Source organism: Lipotes vexillifer, unplaced genomic scaffold (assembly GCF_000442215.2).
Source record: "Lipotes vexillifer unplaced genomic scaffold, Lipotes_vexillifer_v1.1 scaffold863, whole genome shotgun sequence".
Lineage (NCBI taxonomy): Eukaryota > Metazoa > Chordata > Mammalia > Artiodactyla > Lipotidae > Lipotes > Lipotes vexillifer.
In genome coordinates, this window is record NW_006788168.1 from 742,444 (window position 1) to 762,639 (window position 20,196).

The window sequence follows — 20,196 nt, forward strand, 5'->3', positions numbered from 1 at the left end:
TTCTCAGTCCCTTTCTTTTTCTCTTCTTCTTCTGGGACCCCTATAATTCGAATGTTGGTGTGTTTAATGTTGTCCCGGAGATCTCTGAGACTCTCCTCAGTTCTTTTCATTCTTTTTTCTTTATTCTGCTCTGTGGTAGTTATTTGCACTATTTTATCTTATCCATTCTTCTGCCTCAGTTATTCTGCTATTGATTCCTTCTAGAGAATTTTTCATTTCATTTATTGTGTTGTTCATCATTGTTTGTTTGCTCTTTAGTTCTTCTAGGTTCTTGTTAAACGTCTTTTGTATTTTCTCCATTCTATTTCCAAGATTTTGGATCATCTTTACTATCATTACTCTGAATTCTTTTTTAGGTAGACTGCCTATTTCCTCTTCATTTGTTTGGTCTGGTGGGTTTTTTCCTTGCTCCTTCATCTGCTGCGTATTCTTCTGTCTTCTCATTTTACTTAACTTACTGCATTTGGGGTCTTCTTTTCGCAGACTGCAGGTTCGTAGTTCCTTTTGTTTTTGGTGTCTGCCCCCAGTGGGTAAGGTTGGTTCAGTGGGTTGTGTAGGCTTCCTGGTGGAGGGGACTGGTGCCTGTGTTCTGGTGGATGAGGCTGGATCTTGTCTTTTTGGTGGGCAGGACTGTGTCTGGTGGTGTGTTTTGGGGTGTCTGTGAACTTAGTATGACTTTAGGAAGCCTCTCTGCTGCTCATGGTTGGTGTTGTATTCCTGTATTGATAGTTGTTTGGCATAGGGTGTCTAGCACTGGAGCTTGCTGGTCGTTGAGTGGAGCTGGGTCTTAGCGTTGTGACGGAGATCTCTGGGAGAGCTGTCGCTGATTGATATTACGTGGAGCTGGGCGGTCTCTGGTCGTCCAGTGTCCTGAACTTGGCTCTCCCACTTCAGAGGCTCAGGCGTGGCACCCGGCTGGAGTACTGGGACCCTGTCGGCCACACGGCCAGGTATGTGGGGCGTTTCTTGCCTTTTGGGAGGTCTGAGGTCTTCTGCTAGTGTTCAGTAGGTGTTCTGTAGGAGTTGTTCCACGTGTAGATGTATTTCTGATGTATTTGTGGGGAAGATGGTGATCTTCACGTTTTACTCCTTTGCCGTCTTGAAGGTCGCCCCCTGTGTTTACTTTTGATTACAACAGTTATTGTTACTCTTCTCTTGGTATCGTATTTGATGTATTGTTTCAGGAATATCCTGATGGTTATAAATTTGTCCTAAGTTGGGGGAACCAAGCAACAGGGAGCTGTGCTGTCGTTTGCTCCTGTCACTGGAACTACTCCTATTGCTGCAGCTTTGCTCCTAGGCCTCCACTCACCAGATCCAGGCATCCTTCCAGGAGCCATGACTGCTGGTTACTGATCCCAGGGCTGCCCACCAGGTCTCACAGAGGTGTCTGGTATTAACCTGTCTACCAGTGCTCTCAGTACCAGACTCTCCTCTGTGCTAAGCAGATGTCGTCATCTGAGCAACAGGAGAGCTCCCTCAGCAGGTCTCTGGCCGAGGAAGCTCTATAAATGAAATGTTACAAGAAGTTCAAGGGTGGTCTACATTGTAATTACAGTGGATTCCATCTGTAGGTTTACTCTTGAGTTCACAAGCATTTTTATGCGTAAGGGTTATGCCAGCCTCTGCAGATAGTGATATATAATTTCTAAACTCAAAAAAATGGGCGTAATTGAGGGAAAGAAATGAATATTCAGATAATTAAAACATAGGCTTTTGCTGTGGTGGTGGTGGTTTTGTTTCAAGTATTGGGTGTTTGGGAAATGAAGAATAATCTGGGCTGAGTTACTCAGGTCAAGAATTCTGAGTAAGGGCATTTCTCACCCAACAAACAGCCAAATGCAAGAGAACAAGAGGAAAAGCATGGCATACTTTGAAAATCACAAATAATTTGTCATGAGATTGAGAGGTAGCTTTAAATTCTAAAAATTCTCTGAATGCTATGCTCAATAATTGGATTTTAATCTGAATGTGGTAGGAGAACATTGGGTGGTTTTTATAGGGGGTGCGATGGTGCCTTGGAGTAACAGCAGTGTGTTGAGTGGGCATGTGGGTGGGAGTGGGGTGTCATATGCTGAGACACCAGTTAAGGGGCTGTTGCCTTATTCAGAAGTGTTTCGTTGACTATCTGCTGAGTTTGGGAATTTTTTAAAAACTAGATCCTCCCTCAAAAGGTAGATTTAAAAAGCTATCAAAGAGCCAGGACCTATAAGCTAAGAAAGTCTTTGTCTTTGGATGATCTGGAAGACAAGAGCATAGGTTACGAAAGTGGCACAAAATAAGAATTTGACTGGTATGTTTTCAATCCTGATTTTTGTTGAATAAAACAGCCCTGTGTAAGAGAAAGTAATAAGCATATTTCAGGTGTACTTAACACATGATTTTTTGTTCTTTAATGTTACTGTGAATTCAAGAAGAATAAACCAATTCAAATTTCATTTTCATGCCTGGTTATGAGGGAAAGGCATTGAAGTCCTTCAGTTTTTATTAATGCTTTACTAATGGTAACCGAACGAGTAATAGTTTGTGAAAACAACTTTTGTGTTCCATTACATCTGGGGAAATTACCCAGATTTTTCAGGAGTTTATATGAGTGGCATATATAGAATTATTCTTACATTGAGACCTCTGTTTCTCACCACTTCTGTCATTAAAAAGCTGATGAAAATGCGGAAGTCATGATTACGCTGTGATAGGAGCTAATTTTCCCATTATCGTCATTTTCCCTCTCTTTGAGTACACTTTAGGAAATCCTTAAAATTTACCTTAAGTTGCTAAAAGCAGTTCAATTTTGATTATAAAGGAAGATAGAATGTGATAAAGTAATAAAAGCATTTTTCTTTTGACACAGTTGTAAGAGATAGGTATGGTGTTTTGTTTTTTTGCACATTTTTATTATTCAGGTGAAATTGACATAAGATAAAGTTAATCAAAGGGAACAATTCATTGGTGTGTAGTACAGTCACAGTGTTGATTGTGTTTAGTACAGTCACCACCTCTAACTAGTACCAAACATTTTTATCACTTCCAAAAGGAAACCTGTACCCATTAACCAGTTTTTCCCCATTCCCCCCCCCGCACCCCGCAACTGCTGACAGCTACTAATCTGTGTTCTGTTTCTATGTATTTACCTATCCTGGAACCATACAGTGTGACTTTTTGTATCTGGCTTCTTTCACGTACCGTTTTCAAGGTTCATCTGTCTTGTAGTATGTATCATTACTTCATTCCTTTTGTGGCTGAATGGTATTCCACCATATGGATATACCATAATTTATCTGTTTATTCGTTGATAGACATTTGAGTTGTTTCCACTTTGTGGCTATTGTGAATAGTGGTGCTGTGAATATGCATGTACTTGTATTTGTTTGAATACTGGTTTCAGTGCTTTGGAGTGTATACCTGGAATGGAGTTGATGGATCAAATGATAGTCCTATATTTAACTTCTTGAGGAACTACAAAACGGCCCATTTTACATTCCCACCAGCAGGATTCAAATTTCTCCATGTTCTCACCATGTTTATTATTTTCCATTTTTTGATGATAGCCGTCGTAGTGGGTATGAAGTGATGCTTCATTGTGGTTTTTGTTGTTGTTGTTGTTTTTGCGGTACACGGGCCTCTCACTGCTGTGGCCTCTCCCATTGCGGAGCACAGGCTCCGGACGCGCAGGCTCAGCGGCCACGGCTCACAGGCCTAGCCACTCCACGGCATGTGGGATCTTCCCGGACCGGAGCATGAACCCACGTCCCCTGCATCGGCAGGTGGACTCTCAACCACTGCACCACCAGGGAAGCCCTTCATTGTGGTTTTGATTTGCATTTATTTCCCTGAAGACTAATGGTGTTTAGTACTTTTTTTTTTTTTTTTTTTTTTTTTGGAACAGAGAAAGGTTTATTGCAGGGCCAAGCAAGGAGAACAGGTGGCTTATGCTTAAAAAAACTGAACTCCTGTTTAGCATCTTCTCATGTGCTTTTTGGCCCTTTACATATCTTCTTGGGAGAAATGTCTGGTCAGGTCCTTTGCCCATTTTTAAATTGGTTTGTCTTCTTGTCACTGAGTTGTAGCGTTTTTATATAGTCTGGATACTAGATCTTTATCAGATGTGTGATTTGCAAATATTTTTTCCCATTCAGTCAGTTGTCACTTTCTTGGTAATGTCCTTAGATGCACAAAGATTTCTAATTTTGGTGAAGTTCAGTTTTTTATTTACTTGTGCTTTTGGTGTCATATCTAAGAATTCATTGTCAAATCCATGGTCATGAAGATACACCTCCTAGGCTTTCTTTTAAGAGTTTTATGGTTTCAGTTCTTATGTTTAGGTCATTGATCCATTTTTTTGTTAAATTAATTAATTTATTTTTGTCTGCGTTGGGTCTTTGTTGCTGTGCACGGGCTTTCTCTAGGTGCGGCAAGTGGGGGCTACTCTTCTTTGCCGTGCGCGGGCTTCTCGTTGCAGTGGCTTCTCTTGTTGCAGAGCACGGGCTCTAGGTGCACAGGCTTCAGTAGTTGTGGCTCGTGGGCTGTAGAGTGCAGGCTCAGTAGTAGTGGCACACGGGCTTAGTTGCTCCGCGGCATGTGGGACCTTCCCAGACCAGGGCTCGAACCTGTGTCCCCTGCATTGGCAGGTGGATTCTTAACCACTGTGCCACCAGAGAAGTCCCCATTGATCCATTTTGAATTAATTTTTGTTTATGGTGTGAGATAAGGGTAGGTAGGGTTTTCGAACTACTTTACCCACTGCTTTTAAATTGGCAAGCACTTTAGAAGAAAAACCTGATTATTTATATTTTATTATGGAAAATTTCAAACATTCTCAGAAGTGGAAGAGTAGACTGAATCCCCATACACACTTTACTGAGCTTCAGCATTTGCCATTTTGTGACCAATCTTGTTTCTCTCTCCCTCCTTCCTTCCTTCTCCCCTCACACACACAAACACACCTATCAGGTAATTTTGAAACAATCCCAAACATATTTCATCTGTAAACAGAAATATAATGACAAAATGATTATTGTACTCACAATATAGATCTCTTATTTTAAGTATAAGGATATGTTCGTTTTCGCAAGTTTGGGAACTATGAAAAGTAAAAATATCACTCTTTAGATGTAAACAGTCAAAATCTTCTGGACTTTCTAACCTACTCTTTCACATAACTATGCTTCTAAGAATGATTTTTTGTGGCTGCATAGCATTCCATCATGTCACTGTTCTGTAATTTATGTAGCTAGCCCCTTTTATTAAGTATCATCCAGGCTTTCAATATAATAACTGAAAGATATTTTCAATCATAGGATGAATTTATAGAAATGAAATATCTGGCTTAATTAAACATTACATTTTTTTAACATCTTTATTGTAGTATAATTGCTTTACAATGTTGTGTTATTTTCTGCTGTGTAACAAAGTGAATCAGCTATATGTATACATATATCCCCATATCCACTCCCTCTTGTGTCTCCCTCCCACCCTCCCTATCCCATCCCTCTAGGTGGTCACAGAGCACTGACCTGATCTCCCTGTGCTATGCGTCTGCTTCCCAGTAGCTATCTGTTTTACATTTGGTAGTGTATATATGTCCATGCCACTCTCTCACTTCATTCCAGCTTACCCTTCCCCCCCACCCCGTGCCCTCAAGTCCATTCTCTGTGTCTGCGTCTTTTTTCCTGTCCTGCCCCTAGGTTCTTCAGAACCTTTTTTTTTTTTAGATTCCATATATATGTGTTAGCATACGGTATTTGTTTTTCTCTCTCTGATTTACTCCACTCTGTATGACAGACTCTAGGTCCGTCCACCTCACTACAAATAACTCAATTTCATTCCATTTTATGGCTGAGTAACATTCCATTGTATATATGTGCCACGTCTTCTTTATCCATTCATCTGTCTATGGACACTTAGGTTGCTTCCATAAACATTAATTTTTAAAGTTTTTTTTTTAATCAGTGTTGTAAATTGCTGTGTAATCAAATACATATTTCATACAGTGTTTGAACTCGCCCCTGTTGCCATATCCTCTTCAGGGTTTCAGTCTGATGAAACTGGTGAACTTATTGGTAACAATTATAGATTATATATAGTTTATATAATTTTTTGTCCTTCTGGAGGAGAGAGATGTACAGTATGGGAAATAGTATTTTTTGCTTCCTTGTAATGGCAAGTTAACCCTGTACTTTAAATCATTTGTTCATTATCTTTGAATTACAGTGACTTTTTTGGTGTGTTTTTTTTTTAAGATGTTGATTCAGATTGACTTTGAGAGATTTTTAATACATGTAACTTGCTTTTTCTTAGCATAATATCTCTTACAATTAAAAAAAATTACAGCTCAAGATATCACTGCAGTGAACAGTCCAAGCTGTAAGGAGAAACCAGATGAAGATTGCAAGGGCCCTTTCAAACCTGCAAAAACCCTGAAAGAAGGAAGTGTCCTAGATGTTCTGAAGAGCCCTGGTAAGATAATGGCTGCCCTTGAGATAATCTAAAATCTTAATTGCAAAATCATGATCTGATCTTAATATCATTTGTTAATACTTTGTTGTACTTCAGGCTTTTAAAAAATGATGTCTAGTTTGATAGGAGATTGGCTTTTGAATGTAGATGTAATCAGATGTAACTTTTTAGGTGCAAGACCTTAGAAACTATTTCTTTAGAATTTAAGGACTCTGCACTAAAATGGAATCTCTAAGGGGCAAGTATAGAAGGAGAAAAGGTGAATTGCCTGTTACTTAGAGATGGGCCAATAATTGGAAAAAAGTAAATAAACCTGATGATATACCTGGACATGTCTCTCTCTGAGAGCATTGAACTGCCTTGTTCTTCTCAGATTATTCCCCAGTTGTGGGATATATATATAACAAAGCCAAGTAGAAAGCAAACATATGCTGACTGTAACACACACACGCACGCGCGCGATAGTACTCACTTCAAATAAAATAAGATATGAATGTTAGTGGGTAAGAATTTGAAGATAATGAATAGAAGTCCTCAAATAGGAATAGGTTTTCAGTTTGAAAATCAAAGAGGATAGTATAATTCCAACTGGGATGTATACTATAAGAATATAAAAGTGTTTATAAGATAATCTAGTAGCTCAGAAAGAATTTAGATTTATCCAGCACATGTGTTCATGTATAACTGCACATGAGTTTCAATAATAAGGTTAGATGCTACAGCAAGATTTAGAGGGATTAGGTTTTTTTGGTGTAGCTCCCATTTTATAGATGAGTATACTGCCTACTAGAATCTCAATATAGACGGTTTTATGCAGTTATGGGCAGGACTCCAGAATGCCTGTGTTAGGGTGAACTGAGTGGTAGTCAGCATCAAATGCATATAGGTTATCTTCATAGAAGTTACACTTTGCATTCATAATGCCCACTCCTCCCCTCTTTTAAACTTTTTTTTAAATAGCAAAAATTTGGAGAAGTTACATGTTCTCTTGAGGGAAATAAGGAAAATCCAAGAAAGTAGGAGGAAAAGAAAACTTGTAACACCTTGAAGTGGTTACTGTTAAAATTTTGCCAACCTTAGTGACTCAGGTTAATCATTAACAAAATAGTACGTTTTCCTCCTTTGGGAGTAACTGAAGTATGTGGGCTTGTTCTATCTTTAGGCAAAAAATAGCTCTAGGCTGGATTATTTCTTGGTACCACTAGAAAACCTCTTTAACAACCTTCTGTATCATCTTTCCCTCTGATTTTCTTTTCCCTTGATGCTAAAGGCTAGAGAAATGGGTGTTATTTTGGTGTATGTAAAATAAAAGTTAATTGGTCCAGAGTAAAGGATTGAAAGGTCATTTCTACAAATACAGTGTAGTTTGAGTGAATCAACTCAACTGTTACCAGTTTTGATAGCACAAAGACTTTTCCTCATGGTTTTTTCCCTTATTTCCAAAGACTTTTCCTTATTTCATGGTTTTATGTGTATACCTTAATTAAGTCTCAAATTAGGTATTGGTTGAACTACAGTAAACAGATTCCTAGAGGAAGATGACATACTATAAACCAAACATCTTTTGTAGACTTTTACCCAGATGTATCGCTTATTAAATATGTGATTAGTACTAGAAATATAGCTTAGGTGAAAAACTACTTTTAAGTAGTCCGTCTTGGACTGTAATAACTCTGTAATTAAGGTAAAAATGTTTCCCCTCAGGAATAATATTTTTATCATTAACAGCTGTTACTCTATAATTACTGTCTATGTTAATATTATTAATATTTATTAATGATTAGTAAATAATAGGCTTTCTAATCAAAACATGGACTAATCTTTTCCTTCCCGCTCCCCTCTTGCCCCGCATTGTAGGTTTCACATCACCAAAGGCAGATTCTCTTGCTGCTCAACCTACCACCACAAGCCTGGTAGTTTATTCAAGACCAGCAATAAGTAGCTTTTCTTCTAGTGGAATTGGGTTTGGGGAAAGTTTAAAACCTGGGTCATCGTGGCAGTGTGATACCTGTCTACTCCAGAACAAAGTTACAGACAACAAATGTGTAGCCTGTCAAGCAGCAAAATTGCCACCAAAAGATACTGCTAAACAGACTGGAACTGGGACACCAAGTAAAAGTGGCAAACCAACTGTTTCTGCACCAGAGACAGGCTTTGGAGACAAATTTAAACCAGCAGCAGGAGCTTGGGATTGCGATACCTGTTTAGTGCAAAATAAACCTGAAGCGATAAAATGTGTAGCTTGTGAAACACCGAAACCGGGAACTGGTGTTAAGCGAGTCCTTGCGTTGCCAGTGGCTTCAGAAAGCGCTGTTACTGTGGCTGCTTCCTCCTCCAGCTGCACTGAGACCACTGGTGCCTTAGGATTTACAGATAAATTCAAAAGGCCCGTGGGATCTTGGGAGTGTCCAGTGTGCTGTGTTTCTAATAATGCAGAAGACAATAAATGTGTGTCCTGTATGTCTCAGAAACCAGGTACGTTTATGGCTGTTTGTAATAATTTTGTTCATTTCTTTAATAGAACATTTTAATTTATTCTCTGTAAAACAGCTAAGAATAACCTCAATATTTTAGATGTTTCAAGATGAGCATTTCCTCATATGTCTTAATTTTTCTGAACTGTCTTGAAATTAAAATGACTTACTTGGGACTGGAACTGCACGTTCTCTTAGGAGAGGCTGTGTGTTAAAATCAGTCCAGCATTTGCTTTGACCTCTTTTTTGTATGTAATTTTATCAGAAGCTTCTTGCTCTTCATGATCATTTTCAAAGTTGGCTAATATAGATGCAAAGGTCTTAGAACGGGGCAGTCTTTCTCAAACCTTTACACAGAATAAAATATTCCTTTGTCTCTTTTCCTCTAAGTAGAAGTGAGGATGGCTAGTGGTCATTTACACAGCTGGTTTCATTGCATTATGAGAAGGCTGTGGCTGAATGTTAATGGTGATACCTGTACCTGTATGCGCCATCTGCCAGAGGTATTGCAATGATCATAAATTACTGAATCATTAATGAAAAGTTCTATTAGGTAACCAGAAAAATGAAGTTAGAGTTGAGTTTTTCCTGTTTCTGTTCAATTTTGAAAGAGTTACTGAAGATTTACATTGATCTTTAATTCATTTGGAATTAATTCATTTGACTCTGCTGTGTTTGTAATGCTATTATATAATTATTTGGTACAGATATATGGTAACATGGATACTAAATAAAACATGTTATGAGTATCCTGGGAATTATACTTCCTATTTTTATTGCATTACCATAGATGTGTGATTTTGTGTCTGCAACGGAAAGCTCTTGAGTTAATAGCCCACATCCCTCTCTTAACACCAGGGGTGAGCCATATTTCTGATTCCTGCTAGACATCTCTACAAGAATAAGATTTCAGAATCTTTTTTCCGAAATATTTTTCTCTTTCCATCTGGCATTCTTCCTCTTCCCCTTAACAAAAAAAAAAGAAAGAAAGCTCTTGATATGTGTAGGAAACCAAAATTTATTCTGAGTTGATGGGTCAAACTTCTATTTTTGATAAATCACCTGGTGGCTTTTTGGAGGATAGATTTGAAGGCAGCAAAATTTGGAAACCAGAGGACAGGTTAGGAAGTTGATCAATAATATAGGTAGAGATAGTAGTGATATGTACTAATAAAAGCAAATGGGGTATAGAATAATGTACGGTTGAAGATATGTTGATTTCAAGCTGCTGAAGTTGACAGATATGTGTGAGGCCTTTGGATATACTGATAATGGACCCTCTGGACTGGAGATACAGATTTGGGAGTCATTAGCCCATAGTTTTCAAGTAAGTCATGGGAGTAGAGGTGATATAAGGTGAGTGAGCAGAGCAAATAGAGAAGACAGCCTAAAACTGAACTCTGCCAACTTAAGAGAGTAGCAAGAATAGAACTTTGGAGCAGTCAGTCTTTTAAATGAATAACCAGAGAGGAAAAACAAAAACCACGTGGTACTAGTTGCTTTTTAGGAGGATGGATTTCAAGGGAACGAAACCAGAGGTCTCAATAACAAGGCTATTAAGCAAGAGATGAGGGGGCTTGAACCAGAAGAGCAGTAGAAGGGTCAGAGAAAGAGAATGAAATAATTTAAGGGAAGAGTTGTCATCTAGCCAAGGTAGCCAGGTGGATAGTGGAAGTACCAACAAAGAGATACCACAGGCATGAAAGCCAGAAGTGTGGGTGGGTTTCAGGTATGGATGGGAAAGATTTTGTTGGTGATTAAAATCATCAGAGTAGATGAGAGCTCATGAGAAGGGCAGTGGGCCAAAGATGGCACAATTTTATTGGCAAGATGGAAGAGAACATACCAGTAAAACACAGATCAGGTAACTGGGAAAAGTGACAACAGCTAGAGGACATTTAGAGAAGTGGGGTTACCAGAATGAATGGCTCCACTCTCAACACTATATTTCTTCATGCAGCTGTGCCTTGCTGAGCCATCCTTCCTGTGCCGCCGCATCTGCCCACAAAATTGCTAGTTCTGCTTAAAAATGTAAATACCACCCCTGTGAATCCTTCTCCTATCCCATAGTAATTTCTTCTCTGTACTCTTGTTTAGATCATTTGTCACTCTCCGTCTTAGTGATGGTGCTGCTATGCATTTATGTTCGTTTTGCTTTCCCCCCTTTTAGACCAGAAACACCTTTAGAAGTTAAGCAACATTTTATTCATCTTGATATTCCCAGAACCTAAGAACGTTCTGGTGCTTAATAAATGTCTATTAAATGTCTACCTTATAACAGAAATGCCATGAACATAGTAGGTAATGTTGAGTTGAATTGCAAAGTGGATAAAAGAGCACTTCTATGCAAAAATGGTCATTTCAAAGTCAGAGATCTGTGCTTTGAAATCTTGAAATTAATATTGCCTGGGCTGTGTGTTTTATGAGTCAGGCTGTTGCCTACAATTTAGAATTTATGTATTATAATCTGATGTTTAACAAAATTTGACAGATTATTAAGGAAAATTTAGTCTTTTAGGCTCTGATTTGTGAGCATGATTCTTAAAAACCATGGCTGTTCAAACTGGGGATTAAAGGGGGCTCATCACTGAGCAAGGTGAGTGTGAGTTGCTCTTTTGTAAGATTAAAAGAAATCTGAGATGTCTGTACTGTTTTTAACAATGTGATGTTTAGATTTCTGGCATTTTCTCTTAATAGGAAACACATAAAAATTGTATATTTAGACTTGGTGTCATTGAGATCTCAACATAATGTAAATCCGAATTTTCCTGTATTTCCCCATTATTTTTTAGGAACTTCAGTACCTGCTTCAAGTAGCAGCACTGTCTCTGTCTCTCTGTTGTCTGGAGGCTGCCTAGGATTGGACAAGTTCAAGAAACCTGAGGGAAGCTGGGACTGTGAAGTGTGCCTAGTGGAGAATAAAGCAGATTCTACCAAATGCGTAGCATGTGACAGTGCAAAGCCGGGCACAAAGTCTGAGTTTACAGGTAAGGTGTTGGTAAAGTGCCTCCTTAGATTACCACTTTAAAGTGAAATATTTACAAACAGCTTTGGTTTTAAAACTATTCATTCTCTGTTGAAAATTCATGTAACATGAGCTGTTGTCCTGGACTTCTAGCTCATACCTGTCTCTGAATTACTATGCAGTTGAATTGTTTGCTAGTCTGCAGTGAAAATAAGTACATTTTCTATTTTTTATTTGTTTTCATTTGAGAAGGAAAATGCTGGTTGCAGCCCACTGAATTAATTAACATGGCTAAGGGGATACAACTGGTTTGAAAAACACTGCATTTGGGTTTTAGAAGATCACTAAAGCTCTGTATGTTGCTGCTACCTTATGGTCCCGTTCCTATTTTCCCCACCTGTAGTACAGTAATCACCATACCTTTAAACCTTCCTTTTGAGGCAGAAGTGCCTTTGAGATCCTTGGAGTCAGAGGTGATAACTAGTTAATTATTGTCTTTGGCACCTTTATTTTTAGCTTTCTGTCTAATATCACTTAAGGTATTTCAGAAACCGTGTGGATAGCCATTTGCTTTTGAGATTTTTTTTTTTTTTTTTTTTTGGGGGTGCGTTGGGTCTTTGTTGCTGTACGTGGGCTTTCTCTAGTTGCGGCGAGCGGGGCCTACTCTTCGTTGTGGTGCGCGGGCTTCTCACTGCGGTGGCTTCTCTCGTTGCGGAGCACGGGCTCTAGGCGCGCGGGCTTCAGTAGTTGTGGCTCGTGGGCTCAGTAGTTGCGGCACGCAGGCTCTAGAGTGCAGGCTCAGTAGTTGTGGTGCGCGGGCTTAGTGGCTCCTCAGCACGTGGGATCTTCCCAGACCAGGTATCAAACCCATGTCCCCTTCACTGGCAGGTGGATTCTTTTTTTTGTTTGTTTTGTTTTGTTTTGTTTTTGTGGTATGCGGGTCTCTCACTGTTGTGGCCTCTCCCGTTGCAGAGCACAGGCTCCGGACGCGCAGGCTCAGCGGCCATGGCTCACGGACCCAGCCGCTCCGCGGCATGTGGGATCTTCCCAGACCGGGGCACAAACCCGCGTCCCCCGCATCGGCAGGCGGACTCTCAACCACTGCGCCACCAGGGAAGCCCACAGGTGGATTCTTAACCACTGCGCCACCTGGGGAGTCCTGCTTTTGAGATTCTGATATAATTTTTCAAATAAGTTTCTTATGGAAAGAAAGTGGGGTGGGTAATCGTTAAAGGGGGAAATCTGAAGACAAGCGCTTTTTACAAGCCCTTGGCTGCCACTTGTCTTTATTTACATGTGGGTAAACAAAGTAATGGATGAATACCTTGGCACCGTTTAATGATTTTTGTGTTGAGCCAGTCATTCAGGTGCTTCATTTCTAGTTTATTCCACTACAGAGAAGAATTCTGAAACCAAGACTTTGATCTTGTCAGTATAGTATTTTTATTTTTTAAAATATTGCTTCCAGGGCTTCCCTGGTGGCGCATGGTTGAGAGTCCGCCTGCTGATGCAGGGGACACGGGTTCGTGCCCCAGTCCGGGAAGATCCCGCATGCTGTGGAGCGGTTGGGCCCGTGGGCTGTGGCCGCTGAGCCTGTGAGTCTGGAGCCAGTGCTCCGCAACGGGAGAGGCCACAACAGTGAGAGGCCCGCGTACTGCAAAAAAAAAAAAAAAAAAAATATTGCTTCCACTCATATAATTCTAGTTCTTTGGTGCTAAAAATTTTAATTCTTATGTAAATAACACATGTACTCACAAGATTTAAAAAGCAAATTATGACAGGATTCACAGCGAAAAGTCTGTCTCTTGTCCCTATTGGCTCATTTTCCATCCTTCCTGCTCCACGAGTGGTAATAGCTATCTGTGGTTAGTTTCTTGTAACTCTTTCAATGTTTCTTTATGCACATCACAAGCAAATATACTTCTATTCTCTATTATATTCGTCTTTCTGCCTTGTTAGAAAAGGTTGTATACCACACCCGCCTTTTTGCACCCTTGACATTACCACAGATTAGCTTGGACTTTGTTCTTCATTTACAGCTGCCTGGATTGCATATGGCATTTTGCATATCTTTGAGTTTATCATTCAAATAAAGACTCAGCTGTAAACTTGCTGGGTCAGAGGATACATGTGTCTGTAATTTGGGGTAAATATTGGCAAGTTGCCTTCCACAAGTTTTGTGCTGATTTATACATCCACCTGCCATGTCTGGAGTGTCTGTTACTCCTAGTCTCACCACCAGCACTGTTTTATCAAACTTGTTTGATCTCTTGTCAGTCTGATAGATGAAATGTGGCACATCAGTGTAGTTGTGAGTATCAAGATGCTGAATATGGGCAACTTGGTTCATGTTTACTGCCATTGTTAAACTAATACTCTTCGACGTAGGCCTTTTCAGAGTTGTCCCATGTCCCTTTACTTTTCAAGGTTGACATTCTATTTGAGAGAGTAGTATTAATTCATTGTCTTTTTGGTGTTTCTTATATTTTTGAAGGCTTCAGCCCATCTTCCTCATCTTCGAACCCAGCAACCTCATCCTTCAAATTTGGCATCCCATCATCCTCTTCTGGGCCTTCTCAGACTTTAACAAACACTGGAAATTTTAAATTTGGAGATCAAGGAGGTTTCAAAATAGGTGTGTCATTAGATTCTGGGTCTGTAACCCCTTTGAGTGAAGGCTTTAAATTTTCTAAACCAATAGATTTTAAATTTGGAGTTTCATCTGATTCTAAACCTGAAGAAGTTAAAAAAGATAGTAAAAATGATAATAATTTTAAGTTTGGACTTGCTTCTGGTTTAAGCAGTCCGCCTTCTTTAGCTCCATTTCAGTTTGGGGTGTCTAGTCTTGGGCAGCAAGAAAAGAAAGAAGAACCGCCGAAATCTTCATCTGCAGGCTTTGGCTTTGGTTCCGGTGTCATTAACCCTCCCCCTGCTGCTACTGACACCACAGTGACCTCTGAGAGCAAGAGCAGCTTCAGTTTTGGAACCGTGGACACCAAGAGTGTCCCAGGGGCTCCTTTCACATGTCAAACGCCAGAAGCAAAAAAAGAAGAAACCCCTGCCTCCAAAGGAGGGTTCACTTTTGGCAGCGTGGACCCTGCCCCCCTGCCATCTGCCTCGTTGTTTGTTTTGGGAAGGACAGAAGAGAAACAGCAAGAGCCTGTCACGTCTACATCTCTAGTGTTTGGGAAAAAAGCTGACAGTGAAGAGCCAAAGTGTCCACCACTGTTTTCCTTTGGGAACTCAGAGCAAACCAAAGACGAGGGTTCTTCCAAGTCTTCGACCTTTAGTTTCAGTATGGCAAAACCATCTGAGAAGGAATCTGAACAGCCAACGAAGGCCACTTTTGCTTTTGGAGCTCAAACCAGTACTACAGCTGGTAAGTATTAAACATTGTTGTTGTTTTTTTTACAAGGTGTCAACAAATGTAGCAAGTCAAGGAATGTTTTATACTGGAAATAGTTGAGAGAGTACCAGTAATAGAACTCTCTGGGAAGGAGCTGAGGATTCAGCTCCTTCAGAATCCGCCCCCCGTGATTCTCATGAAGTTATCTGCGTATCTAATTTTGAGAAACACAGCTCTAATGGAAAGCCCACAGTATTTGCACATTTGTCCGTGACTTACTCCCTTCTGTTTGGGCTTTTATAATCAGAATTGACATATACTGTTCAGGAAAATAAGCATTTTTTCTTAAGCTCATGGAATATTTTTTAACTAATAAAATCTTTATGTACAGGCCTTCATTTACAAATAGAGATAACCAGTCTTCATCTGGCATTTAAGGAACATAGACAACAAATATGATAAACCCCTGAGAAATAGACGTGATTATGAAAACTAAGATCTGGAAGAAAAAAATGAAATAGTATTTTTAAAAGTTAAAGAAACATGTTTTGTGAAATAAAATCATTGTGTGGACTGAGGAGCGGGGGCGGGGGGGGGGGGGGGACAATTCACGGAGGTGGCTTGAAATGGGGTGACAGATTGTAAGATGATCTAGCACAAAAATTCAAAGCTTGTGGGGGGGGGGGGGGGGGGGGGAACAGCTGGTAATTGGATTAGTGAACTGGAATTTCCCAGAACACAATGCAAAAGAACATGGAACACTTTTGAATAATAAATTAGAAACACAAGAAAATGAAAAATTAACCTGAAAAAAAAAGTTGTATGGAATTCAACACATAGGTGTGAGCAGTTTTTGTCTATAAAATTCTACTTAAATTTTAACACACCCTTCAAAGGAAACAAAAACTAAATTATACATTATTATTTAGAAAGGAATAAAAATGAGATAGGGTCTAATCGAATTTAATCCTGGTATCGCTATACTGTTTCCATTGAAATAGACATTTTTAACGTCCTATTAAACCACCTGAAAGTGAGCAAACGTGTTCCATTTTCTGTAAATTTTACCAGTGCCCATACCACAATGTGACCAGCCCTGTCTAGTAAATAGTGTTGGAACTGAGATATTATTGGAACAAGTTTAAAAAAAAGAGTCTTCTACTGAAGGTAGCTGGATTCAGGGTCACCATATAAAAAATCATTCTCTTTTCTCCAAATCAAGAATAAATAGTTGGACAGCATTTCCCATTTGTATTTACTAACATTTCCAATTTGTATTTTATAATATCAGCAGAACGTGCAACATGCTAAAGAATTAAGAGAACATAAAAGGCATGTTTTATACTTATTCCTGAGTGAGAATATCCTTTACTCTCTACCTCACTCCCAATATAATTTCATTTCTTAGAGGAATTTTTGTGGAGCTTGACAAGCTAAAATAATTCTAAAATTCACGTGGAAGGGAAAATGTATAAGACATTTTGGGGAGAAGGGCACACATACAGTCAGGTAGGTTTGCCCTAATAGCAAACAATACTACAAAGTTACAATATTTAAAATAGTCTAGTAACAGTAACTGTAGAGGTCTGGAAGTTTAATACGTTGTAAAGGTAGAGTTACAAATTAGTGAGCAAAAGGGTACACCAGTCAATAAAGGCGGCAGAGAAAATTGGCTGTTGTTCAGATAAATTGAAGTTACAATCCTGCTAACATAAATTGCAAAATCAAATTTATAGAAGTGTAGCTATCTCCCATTGTCTGAATTTGTTATCCAGAGTATCCAGTTAGATTTGGATTTAAGGAATATTTTTTATTTTTATTAATCTGAATGCCAGAGGTTTTGCTATGTTAGATAAAATTCATAAGCCATAAAAGAAAAGATGGATATATTTGACTACATCAAAATTTAACATAACAGATGTCCATTCGATGAATGAATCTATGTTAAAAAGTTAATGATTGTTTTCTAATGGACTCGTATTAGACTTTAGGCTAGGAAAAAATGCTTTCTGGTATTACTTATTCTTAAAGGTTTTTGTTTATTTCTTAATTTCTGTCTTACAGATCAAGGTACAGCAAAGCCAGTTTTCAGTTTCTTGAACGACAGTTCCTCTAATTCAAGTACACCAGCCACTTCAGCTGGTGGTGGCATATTTGGTAGTTCCACCTCGTCCTCCAGTGCGCCTGCGGCTGCCTTTGTATTTGGACAGGCCAGCAGTCCTGTGAGCAGCTCTGCCTTTGGGAACTCTGCCGAATCCAGTACCTCTCAGTCTTTGCTATTTTCTCGAGAGAGCAAACCAGCAACCACGTCGAGCGCAGGCACAGCTGTCGCCCCATTTGTCTTTGGTCCGGGTGCCAGCAGCAGTGATACTGCCGCCTCTGGTTTCAGCTTTGGAGCTCCCACCACATCGAGCTCTGCAGGTACGTTTAAAAAAGAAGAGACATGTTAGTTTGAATGGCTTTCATTGTAAGCAGATGAACTCTTAGCAAATAATACCACAAAAGAGCATGGCCACTTTTAGGTCATCTCTACCCAGGGTGTTGTAGTTATTCACTATGTGGAATGATGTGCATTTTGTGCATAGTTTAAGTAACTCTTAGAAGCAATATTTCTAATCTCATTAGGAGTATAATCTTTAGTTTTTTCAAGTGTTTTTTGTCTTTTGGGGTTTTTTTTTTTTTCTTTGCAATGTTAATTTGTAAATAGCCAGACACTGAAGGTTATTTTAATAGACATTAGTCCTCATTATGCAACGGATACATAGTCACAACATGAGTTGATTTCTGCAGTGTGTCACACTTCTGATGGCAGATCAGTTGTCTTCTTAGATTTATCTCTTTAAAGACCTAAAAATTTTGGGCTGTTAAGATAGGAGTCTTGTTAATAGAAGTTTTTGTTTATTTGGATTTTGTATGGTTTTACTAAATAATGGTAGAGAGAATTGTATTCTTAATCAGTATTCAAAACTTGTCTTGATAAGATCTGTTCAGCAAGGTAAGAGTCTGGAAAGAAGCTTGAAATTTGCTTTTCAGTTTATAGAGATTTCTTGAGGATTATCTCATTTTAACCATCATGGTAATTTCAGTATTTCTGTGGGCCTCTAGGATCCTCCTTTGTATTTGGCACTGGACCTTCAGCACCATCTGCCAGTCCAGCGTTCGGTGCTAACCAGACCCCAACATTTGGACAAAGTCAAGGTGCCAGCCAGCCTAACCCCCCAGGCTTTGGATCTATATCTTCTTCAGCAGCATTATTTTCTGCTGGTTCTCAGCCTGCGCCACCTACTTTTGGGACAGTGTCAAGCAGTAGCCAGCCTCCCGTGTTTGGACAGCAGCCTAGTCAGTCTGCATTTGGCTCTGGAACAGCTCCTAATTCCAGTAAGTATGTAGTAGTCATGTCCTTTGTTTCCGTATTTGGGTTCTGTATGTCTTAAATACAGCTTTTTTCTTTGAACTTTGAAACCATGCATGTCTCATGTTTGGTTTTTTTTGTCTCTTGTACTTGGCAGAACAGAGATGTGTATTACCTATAAACAGCCTTCCCAACTTTCACACAGTTAAGCACTTCTTTTTGGCTGCATTGGGTTTTCATTGCTGTGCCCGGGCTTTCTCTAGTTGCGGTGAGCAAGGGCCACTGTTCGTTGTGGTGCGTGGGCTTCTCATTGTGGTGGCTGCTTCTGTTGCGGAGCACAGGCTCTAGGTGCCTGGGCTCCAGTAGTTGCCGCACGTGAGCTCAGTAGTTGCGGATGTGGACCCTAGAGCGCGTGGGCTTCAGTAGTTGTGACGCACGGGCTTAGCTGCTCCGCGGCTTTTGGGATCTTCCCGGACCGGGGCTCGAACCCGTGTCCCCTACATTGGCAGGCGGATTCTTAACCATTGCACCACCAGGGAAGTCCCCCTCAATTTACTTTTAAACACACCTGTTGAGATTTTACTTCCACTTGTATTACTTTTTAATTTCTGAGTGGTCCTCTTTGTTCTGTGGATGTTTCCTTTTTATATCCTTCTGCTTTTGTTTTAGAAGTGTTATCTGTTGATCTCTTGATCAATAGATAATGATGCAGGGTATTTTTCCCCCCTTCTTTAAGCTTTTGCTTAGTCAGCTTTCTCCAAATTGCTTTTCTTTATTATTGTTTTGGTCTTAGTGTTTCTTATGATATACTTTCCTCACGTGTTTGGTGCTTCTTGCCTCTCTACTTGTAGTGTTTGGGGTTTTTGTTTTAATTGTAGTAAGCATGTTTAATGTGAGATCTATCTACTCTTTCAACAAACTAAGTGTGCAAATGCAGTGTTGTTAACTCTGGGCACAGTATTGTGCAGCAGAGTTCTAGAATGTATGCGTCTTGCATGACTGACACTTTATACCTTTTGAATAGCAGCTCCTCATTTCTTCCCACTCCCAAGCCCTCCTCTGCGGCCACCATTCTTTTAGCTTCTGTGAATGTGGTTATTTTAGATTTTCCTCATAGAAGTGAAGTCATGTAGTACTTGTTCTTCTGTGATTGGCTTATTTCACTTATGTCCTCCAGATTCATATGCATATTTTCCCATATTGCAAGATTAATATTCCATTTTATGTATATGTCATTTCCTTTTATCTGTGTATCTGTCTATGGATATTTAGGTTGTTTCTACATCTTGGTCATTGTGATAATGCCACAATGAATGAGAGTCCAGCTATCTTTTTGAGAGCCTAGTTTCAAGTCTTTTGGGTAAATACCTAGAATGGGATTGCTAGATCATATGGTGGTTCTATCTTTAACTTTTTGAGGAACTTCCATACTGTTTTGCATAGTGGCTGCAGCGGTTTACATTTCTACCGACAGTTCACAAGGGCTCCCTTTTCTCCACGTCCTTGCCAACACTTGTTATTTCTTATCTTTTTGATAATAGCCATTCTAAGAGGTGTGAGCTGATATCTCCTAGTGGTTTTGATTTGCATCCCACCCCCCCCC

The 20,196-nt window shown here is 39.6% G+C and overlaps 1 protein-coding gene across 2 annotated transcripts in view; it reads left to right on the forward strand.

Annotated features, from left to right (window-relative positions):
- NUP153 (nucleoporin 153) overlaps window positions 1-20,196 on the forward strand; it is a 74,570-nt gene that overhangs the window by 52,504 nt on the left and 1,870 nt on the right. The window contains exons 16-21 of one of the 2 annotated variants that reach the window (XM_007461261.1): window positions 6,331-6,456; window positions 8,314-8,931; window positions 11,723-11,917; window positions 14,390-15,274; window positions 17,306-17,662; window positions 18,347-18,619. In XM_007461261.1, coding sequence (XP_007461323.1) covers window positions 6,331-6,456; window positions 8,314-8,931; window positions 11,723-11,917; window positions 14,390-15,274; window positions 17,306-17,662; window positions 18,347-18,619 — 2,454 coding nt within the window. The remainder of the gene's footprint in view (window positions 1-6,330; window positions 6,457-8,313; window positions 8,932-11,722; window positions 11,918-14,389; window positions 15,275-17,305; window positions 17,663-18,346; window positions 18,620-20,196) is intronic. The other variant, XM_007461262.1, reaches the window with a different exon arrangement.